At 42.7% G+C, this 10086-nt stretch overlaps 1 protein-coding gene across 1 annotated transcript; it reads right to left on the reverse strand.

Moving 5' to 3' along the window:
- Positions 1-5741: 5741 nt before the first annotated feature.
- Positions 5742-7126, reverse strand: pou4f3 (POU class 4 homeobox 3). Its single transcript, XM_062535699.1, has 2 exons — positions 7007-7126; positions 5742-6626 (listed from the first exon to the last, which is right to left on the reverse strand). The coding sequence occupies exons 1-2, from the start codon at positions 7124-7126 to the stop codon at positions 5742-5744; spliced, it is 1005 nt and encodes a 334-aa protein (XP_062391683.1).
- Positions 7127-10086: the final 2960 nt, after the last annotated feature.

Below are 10086 nucleotides of genomic sequence, written 5' to 3' on the forward strand. Positions count from 1 at the left end.
CACACAAACATACACAAACACACACACACACACACACACACACAATACACACACACACACACACACACACACACACACACACACACACACACAGACACAGAATACACAGACATACAGAAACACACACACATACACACAATTCACAGACCTACAAACGCGTGCGTGCGCACACACACACACACACAGTACACACAGGCGCACTTTGAGCGCGGGCACTTTGTTTGGCAACCCCCACCTCTGTGGCCTCCTTGTCTGGCGGAGCCCTCTGTTCTCCCTGTTATTTGCAACTCAAGGCTTCTTGCCCCGGGGTGTTCCGGAGGGCATGGGGGGGGCTGTGCTGGCGGTGCTCTCTCTGTGCGCCGTACACTCCTGCCGGATGCCTCAGCAGGTCTCCAAGGGTGCGTCTGCCCCAACCCCCCCCCCCCCCCCCCCCCCCCCACACACACACACACACACACACACCGTCTTCTCCACTGCACATCTCTGTTCAACACACCGCGAAGTCGGGGAGCGTCCCGCCGCATCCCGCCGCCCGCTCCCCCCGTTTGGCCGTACTCCACGGCCCCCCTGCGCTGTCAGGAGGGCTCAGCGTCAGCCTCACCCCCCGCTGACAGAAACACGCACCTGATGTGATGAACTCCGAGAGGTGAACGCAGAGCAGAGACATGCCGTGGAACCAGCAACATGCAGAGCAGAGACATGCCGTGGAACCAGCAACATGCAGAGCAGAGACATGCCGTGGAACCAGCAACATGCAGAGGCACTTCAGCAGGAGCCTGCTTTTGAGCCACCCCCCACCCCCCCCGCCCAAAACTTGGGGGTCGATTCAGTAAAGGACTGTATGCGGAGAGACAAAGGTGTCCTTATTATTAAAATGGCCCCACGAACACACACACACACACACACACACACACACACACACACACACACACACTACTACTGTTGAAATGCTGTGGCGTTCCCAATGTGAGTATCTGACTGGTTGCATCTCATTTGTCCATGGGCACATGCAGGGAACACAGGCGGCTGCTGAATTATGCATGGGGAGCACAATGGCATTCTTTAGAGGGCACCGGCTTACTGCAGGCAGGTGGCATCCTCACTCGTGCTACAAGAACTGGTTCCCATGATTATTGGGTGGCATGGCTTAAGCAGGCACTTTGACACAGACCTGACACTGCAGCCATATGGTGATTGGTAAGCTAAACATGATAACAGGTATCCTTGACAGGTAACTGTCAGCATTTAACTATGTAACCGTGTTCAGAAAATGTTGTTATTGCTAGGCTTCGAGTCTAAATTAAAATACTATTGGTTAGAAAGAATTTACTTTGTATTAGATTTGACACCATCAAGTAATCCTATATGTGAATTGCACATGGTATCTGCTATCATAGAACAGGTCAGATTCACCATCAGTCTCTCAAATCACTCAATACTAACATACGACAAAATTTATATTGAACTGATTTTGTTGGCTTTCATTTACTTACTTTCCTTATTCTTCTGTAATTGTCCCACCCAAGCACATGTACAGTAAAGGACAAGACTGCTTTTCACCTCTCTTCCTGAGTAGTTCAGTCTAAAATGATTCATACCCACACCAAAGTTTGTAGAGCATTTTTATTTCACCGATATGCTTCCTTTGCCTGCAATGATGTAAGCACAATCAGAGGATTACAATGGGAAAAAATAGCTGAAGAGTTTGGCTCCAAAAACGCTATGTCAATAAGTCATGTTATTTAATTGTGTTTCAGGTAATATCAATCAATGTTGTTTTGATTGAGTAAAGATAAACCAAATAACAATACCCAATTACAGTTCTACTGAAATTATTTTGAAAACAAAATATCAATCAATGTTGTTTTGATTGAGTAAAGATAAACCAAATAACAATACCCAATTACAGTTCTACTGAAATTATTTTGAAAACAAAATGTAAAAAATAAATAATAATAATTAAATAAGGATATGGTGTTTTGGAACGAAACTCTTAAAGTATGTCTGGATTTTCTGGACCATAATCGAACTTTGTATGGGTATGAGTAAGTATGTGCTTATCGTACATGAGGATCATTCAGAGATGGTTAGAGTGAGTCATGCCAAGCTGTCTTCCCGTTTTCTCATTTGAGCCTGAGCCTTTCAGTATTTGGTTGTAAATGCAGAGGGGCCAAACTGTGCGCTCGAACCCAGGCTCAAAACCAACAGCCTCTTATCTCTGTACTTCCTGAGGGTGAGAAGACTTGCCATGTTACTCTAAACTCTAAAGTGTAGCTTTCTATGATGGCTCTAAAGTGCAGACACTAGATTGTTTTGTTTTTTTTTGCTGTTATGGAGTGCAGTCTCTTCAATAGCAATGCCAATCTGTAGATTAATAAAATCATGTGCCATTTTGTGGCATTTAAATTGATTTGTTAGGCTATTATAAACAATGTAACTGATGGCAGCAAAAGTCTTCAAACACACATCAGAATGTAGGCTAGTCATATTGGGAAAAGCACAACCTTGCCATCATGTGTACCTGTTAATACTTGAGGGTTATGGTTACATACATAGCACCTGCATAAGAAATTGCAGAGATACAGACGGAGCGATGCCCCAGTTTCACCTCAGAAGGACAGCCTCATGTTTCGCTGTAACTGAATCTCACTGGATGAGCGTGCAACACAGTAGAGCGGTGCAGATGGTTGAGTCCCGAAACGGCTTGGCCCGTGATGATGATCGGAGCGGACTAATAAACCGCTCAAACCCCACTGTCTGCCTGCACATCGCTCACATTCTCATTTTTATGCTGCTGGCATTGTATGAATTATTGAGGGCGCGGTTCTTGGTTCTGCCATCCCCATTCCCATTCTCGCTTCAAGCGGAGTGCCAGAGAATAGCAGTCACCTGGGTGTGGGCTGGGGGAGCGAGGGGGCGGGGGGGGCGAAACAGGCAGTCTGCTTCTGCGACTGGATATCCTCATTCTGTCAAAGTTACACCTTCCCCTTCATCGACCACATGAAGTTAACATGCAACTAATGCATATAGGCTACCTCCATGTTGCAGTGACTTCACGAATGAACCCCATCAGTCCTTTGGCAAAGTCGTTTGGTTAGACTTTAGTTTATGAAGTTTTTGTTAGGTGAAACATTTTGTCCTTTAAACCCGGAGATAATCTTACCGCCTTAAATTGTGGAAACATGACTATTATGCTATTAGGCTACTCGAGGCTATAGCTAGTCCATCAGGCCGCACAGAGGAAGCAGTTTGCGGCTTGGTAAAGGCTGCAACCTTTCAATCGGGCATGAATAATTGAGTCCCCATCATTCGCCAAATGCTCCATGTTTGCGTTTAACATCATCTCGGTTTACCTGCTGACATGGGCGTTATGATATCAACTGGGCCATTAATGTGATCAATAATGCACAATGCCCCTGAAATGCCTAACACTGTTGATTTTGCGCGCATAAATTGCGCACAACAGAGCAGATATTGATATCTTGACATAAGTTATACATGTCATTAATGTTGTTATCATATGCCTCTAATGGCAACAGTTTTCGTAAATTGATTTGCTAGATGATGCCATCAAAACAGGTTTCAAATAGGCTATGGACTGGGTTATGGGCTGGTGGAGAGAGATTAGCAAGCATAAGCAGAAAGAGGACTTTACATTATGCTAAAATGCAACATCAAAGCGCAGGAAAGGAGCTTGAGTCCCGCGGCATGCGCCAAACAGAAACCCGATGAGACCGTCTGCATAGCCATGGCCAGGAGGCAACCATGGGAGCGCAGCTCAGGCGATGCAACATGAGGCGCCCTGCTGCAACTGAGAGAGGTGAAGGAAAGGGAGGAAGAGAGACGGAACACGGAGCAATATACATTTATCTACAAGCACACGTTTTTGTGTAGCCTATTTTGTTGTGGTGTTTTCTTTGTTTCTTTGTTCGGAATAAATTAGCCAAAATGTCAAGAGGTTATTTTCAACAACAAAACAACAAAATAATCAGGCTACCTATGAAATTGTAGCTGTGTACACAGAATTTCGTTTAGAAAGAGCTCTAAATGTATGTCTTAATTTGGTTAATAGAAATTAAGGTAATATTAAGGCTTTAGACAACCGAAATCGCATCGGACTCATTCAATTTTAAGGAAAGTGACTGAGCGCGAATTAATATAAAGAGACCACATTTTGCCTGAGATTTCAAAAGAAATGATATTTTTGACGATGTAACTTTAACCTATGATGCACTAAATAGTCTTGAACTGAACGAATTTCTGACAAGAAAACTGCAACTAAAACTTCGTAATAACTATAAAAACATTTAGCCTTTTGTGGAATCAGCAATATCGACGGTGATGAAAATATGGCCTACATGCGATCAACTTGCAAATAATACAAACGACTTGTAAACGGAATATAAACAGACTTTTTAAATCGATGCTGTAGCTTGAAAGACCCAGTACAAATCCAGTCTTCATTTGCAAAGAAAACAAAGTCAGTGAATCCTCACCTGAAGTTGTTTATTCCCCCACATCCCAGGAGCCTCCGAGTGCCTTTGCAGTCTCCAACAGTCCTGCAAGCTCTTCTCCGCTTGGTTTTATACCAATATACAATTAATATTGCATCATCATTATTTAATAATCCCAAACCCCACGACATAAAGCCGTGACATAAGGACATTCATTATTTAACAGGGCCTGATTAAGAAACGCGCCAGTTTGTTTAAAAAATGGACTTGATCGTTTCCATAATGGAAATTCTATTAAACTTTTCCCCTGTCGATCCTTTTCTTTATTTTTCAGTTTTCACTTGACCTCTGATATTGACACCATATGATAGTAACCATGAAACTCTACTGTTTCTACAAATTATATTATAGTGTAAGGTCCTTTGTCGTCGACTAAGAAAATACGAATTGACCATATGCTTAAATCATTATGGTCTGTAGGCCTATTGTGTGAAGGTTATGCCCTATCCTTCTTAGGCTATTTAACATGTTTCCAGTGGCATTCTCAAAACAACCAGGCTAATTTAGGCTAGGCTACTCCATTCTTTTATATTGAAATATCAAAGAATAGAAGGTAGGCTAAAGCAGACGAATTTTGTTAGAAAATAGACAATAATTTATTAATTTTCAAATTCACACACTTTATCAAGTGAAATCTAAACGTGAAAAGAACTTCATATCAGTGGTTCGAAGTGGTCTACACATTTCAACACCAAAAATAAGCCGAGCAGCGTCTCTGTGAATAATCCATTAATTCGATGGATTTAACACAAAAAAATATATTGGCTCATCCAATGACATAGCTGTAGGACAGAAAGATTGATTTAAGTAAAATACAGGCAACAGCACGGAGTGAACTGTTATTAACGATGTAGGCATCTAACAGGTTCAGTGGGGAAGTGTCAACACTTAATAAATATTAATCAGTTCCTGATTATTAGGTAGGCTATAAGTAAACACTCATACACACTTCAAATATATGTGTGACAATTATAATGAAGTTAAAAAATAATGTAATTAGCCTGGTCCATATGTTTGAGACGAATCTGTTATTGCAAGTCGAGAATCTGATCAATGAACTTTCCTCTCTTGATTTCATGTTTAAACATTTATATCAACATTAAGCAGTGAGTGGTAGCCTAGGTCAGGACAACAAGTGATATGAAGGAGAAGAAAAGTTTAAAAGTCCAAGAGTTTTCACAAATTGAATGGATTCCCTGTTTTAAAATATTCCTTGAATGATTTAAGTTAGTGTGAGGCAGAATATTTCATCCTTTTCTGTTTCTGACGTTGATTGCAAAACCAAACTCGAACCACGTTCTTTTTTAAGTCCAACTTCTCTGCTATGGCAGCTATTTTTTCTGAAGAGGGACGCGGTTGTATTGCAAAATATGCTTCCAAAGACCGCTTTTCTGGTGCAGCAATGGACGTGCGTTTCCTTTTTCTTTCGTTGCCACTGAAAAGGTCTGGCTTGCTGTTTTTCTCTCGGTAAGCCGCTTCAGCCTCCTCGAGCCACGCTTGGAGAACCGGCTTCAGCGCGATCATGTTATTGTGAGAGAGGGTCAGGGACTCGAACCTGCAGATCGTGCTCTGACTCAGAGAGCCCACGCCAGGAATCTTAAGGTTAGCCAGGGCGGACCCAACGTCCGCCTGGGTCACCCCAAGTTTTATCCGCCTCTGTTTGAACCGTTCCGCGAACGCCTCCAGCTCCCTGGGATCCGATTCCACGTCGTTTACGCAGGTCATTCCATTGTGCACAGAGAGTGAATGCGGATGACCCATGGCCATTGCTTGATGGAGATGGCCCATGGTCTGCAGGTGATGCTGATGAGCCTGTGTGGTCATCACAGACGGGTCCGGAGCCCCCATCCCGCTGACGGACAGACTCGACGAGATATGATCCAGCAGATCGCCCTCCAACGTCTGGTTAAGGTGATGGTGCGATGTCAGATTGGGGTGGGATATGGGCACAGTGGAGGAGGTGGAAGTACAGGGGACACTGCTCATGGTATGGTAGGTCACGTCCGGCTTGAAGTGGTGACTTTTGCCGTGAGAGACAATGTCAGCAGCCGCCAGAGCTTCCGCGCGGGCCAGCAGGCTCTCATCAAAGCCACCGAATATATTGCCCTGGAGCTGCAAGCAAGAATGCGCATGTAGATGTCAGTTGGGAATACTGTCAACTCAGGATTAAAAAACATTTCCAAGCACAGAGAGAACCCTCCTCAAAGCACAGGTCATAAAAATTAATATGAAAGCAGCGCTTTGCTTGAATAGACATGTGGACGAGAGAGGGAGAGAGGGAGAGAGAGAGGGGTAGAGGGAGCGCGCGCAGGGGAGGGAAAGAGGAAGAGATGGGGGAGGGGGTGATGATAGAGAAGAGAAGAGAAGAGATGAGACGAAAGAAGGATGAGACTTTTGAAAAAAAAGAAGGAAAGAAAAAGAAAGAAAACAATAGCATAGATCTGTCACCAATTTCAATGGGTGTCCTCGCGAAGAATCGGGTTGAAACGTACCTGCGGGGCAGGTAAGCAGACTCGGCGCATGCCTTCGGGGCTCGCGTGCAGGCTTGGATATTTGGGCTCGGATAGCGTCGGGTGCATGCCGAGGTGCTGTTTTCCGTTCATCGCCATCATCTTCGTTACGCACCTTGCAGGTAAGTGGCCCTGACATAGAGGCAGGTGCGGCTGTGTGCCTCGCGGCTTTCACTGTGGGCTCTTTCCATTGGCAGTGTCTCCCGTCCACCCCCTCCCCCGCCCTCGACACCACCACCGTCTTTACTCAACTTACAAGTTGGGATCAGCGGGAAGACTTGCACTCCAGTCTGCATAATTATGGTTAAGTGTAGGTCACTTTTAATGACCCTGTTTTTTTTTTGACATTGTAGCAGATTTCAGATTATCCAAGTATCTATATCCATTAGGTACAGGCTAAAATTTTATTTTGTTGAAGCTTATACAATTTTTTTCGTTGGCAACTATGTTGTGAATTCTAAAATTGTCCTAGGAAAAATAGAAAGGCTAAACCACCTATCATAGCAAGGTTTTCATAAAATGTTAATACACCCTAGGCTCAGGTACTTTTTTCCTCGAACCAAATTTACAGCTTCCATTTTGACTTCTATATTTAATGGGCTTATTTTAAGGCCACAGAAACTGTTCATTACATAAGGCTTGATTTGTCATAATCACTTAAACTCACATATTTTACGCTTATGAGTTTCAAGGCCCATATTTCATTTGTGAAAACGGGCACTAGCCTGTGACATTTCATAGGTTATTTAACTGGAGTGATCCAGTGTGAGGAGTCAAGAGGCTTCTATTCGTGAACTTCACCCAGGGTCTAAAAGGAGAGAGGACATTTTTAGCAGCCACAAGTTGTTGGTATACATCATCATCATTATCATCATGATCAAAATGATTATTTTTATCATTGTTGTTATTAGTAGTAGTAGTAGTAATAGTAGGCTAGTAGTCGTAGTAGTAGAAGTAGGCTAGTATTTCTGTGGTTGAATATTAATGTTAGAAATCCATGACAAATATATAATGTTATGTTAGCTGCCAATCAGGTGCTTATATATAGTAACCATTGAGCTTATTTGAATAATTATTCAATAGATCAATAGACTCTCATCTGTCTAATCTTTAATAGAACAGGCACTGATGCTCTCAGTAAAAAAAAAATGCATAGAGCAGGTTTGCAGCTCATGGTTAAGTTCATCACAGTCTTTTGCTCTATCTGTCTGTCTATATCTATATCTATCTATCTATCTATATGTCTAAGGGAGTGAGAGATAGAGAGAGAGTTTGTTTGTGTGTGTGTGTGTGTGTGTGTGAGAGAGAGAGAGAGAGAGAGAATGTGTCTCTTTCTCTCTCTCTTTCTCACACACATCAACACAGAGACAGACAGAGAGAGAGAGAGAGAGAGAGAGAGAGAGATGTGGAAAGAGGAGTAGGGGCAGGGGCAGGCTGTGACACAGCACCACCAGATGATCCTGGTCAGCTCTCACATTCCCCAGACACTGAATAATGCAGCAGGTATGTGGCAGCGAGGCCTGCCTTTCAGTGCACATTCTCCTATTCATTATACAGATTAAAGCACCCTCCTCTCTTTGACATCAACTGCTTCCATAGAGCCAGCATCTGCCAATAGCTATGTGCTACCCATGTCCAAATCTTGTCATAATCTGTCCTGTGACATGACAGGAGGCTCTGGACCATAGAAATGCATTTACATCCCACCAGATAGTTCAAACACTTTGTCATCCAGTTCTAGAAAGAACTCAATATTTCACAGTGACTTTGCCATTAACTGCTTTTGCATTACTTTATTAAGCATATTTCATTAAAATAAGAACATCTAATTAGCTAAAAGGTTGAGCTTCCTTTCAGGACACAGAACCAGACAGCATGTATTGTCGAACTGCACCACTGTAAAATGTGCCACCAACATGATCTAATGTCACTGCAGTTAGTGTTTTCTGACTGAAAATGTCATTTTTGCAAAGGGGTTTGTAGGATAGGATGGATGTCTCCCACTGTCTGACATGTCTGTTCAGTTTCTGCGGACACAGCCAGTGTGGGGTGATATCAAACTACACAACAGAAAAGCACTGACAAAATGGACATTTCTCCTAGCATACTGAACAAAAATGTACACATTTGTTTTCACTCTCGTTTTTGATGAAAAGAAGATACAAAAAGATAAGATTTGTTCTTTGCTCATGCACAAAAGGCACACATATTTGTTCAAATCCACTTCACCTTTGCCAATATAGTCTTTCCACCTGACAGATGTGACATATCAAACAATGCTGATTAAAAGCATGATTGCATCGTGTGCTTTGGACTGGTCACAATAAAAGGTGCCTCTAAATGGTGCCGTTTTATCACACTACAGAATGCCTCTGAGTGATATTTGGGAGAGTGTGCAATTATTGTTATGCTGACTTCAGGAATGTCCACCAGAGCTGTTGCCTGTGACCTGAATGTCAAGGTGAGGTGTTCACTGATAAACAGATGTTTTACCAAATTCCTGATCCGGAAGTTGAATGAATTAAACAATTTGTAGAAGGTGTAGAGCTGTTATTTTAAACTTGTTACATATGAATATTCCTTTTCAATGTACATATTCAGATTTTCCAAGTGTTTGGATGAATTATCTTTAAGCAATAGAAGAGCACATCTTGCCATGTCAATATTACCTCTATTTTATAATATTTGTGTATTTTGAACCAATAAATCTTGGGGAAATAAATGTTGACAATAAATGGGCAGACTGGCTTCAAAGGTCTAAGGCGAGAGCTTGAATAAAAGTAGCCAACAGTACTCTTCAAAGTAGTAGAAGTCGACCCTGTCCAAAAATGTCATATTGGTATATTTTCAAACTGACATCCTCACACAAGGTCAAGAAATAAAAATGGCAACCCATAATTGGAAACGGTTCCCTTGTTGTCAGCCAGTAGCCCATCTAATATACATGTCCCAGGGCTGAGAGATGCATAAGGAAACACAGGAGGTAGCACACAGCCAGGGACACCCCCTTTAGCCCTTACGAAGACATGGACGCTTGTTGTTTTGTGTACATGGCAGGGTTG

The sequence above is a fragment of the Sardina pilchardus genome, chromosome 5 (assembly GCF_963854185.1).
Source record: "Sardina pilchardus chromosome 5, fSarPil1.1, whole genome shotgun sequence".
Lineage (NCBI taxonomy): Eukaryota > Metazoa > Chordata > Actinopteri > Clupeiformes > Clupeidae > Sardina > Sardina pilchardus.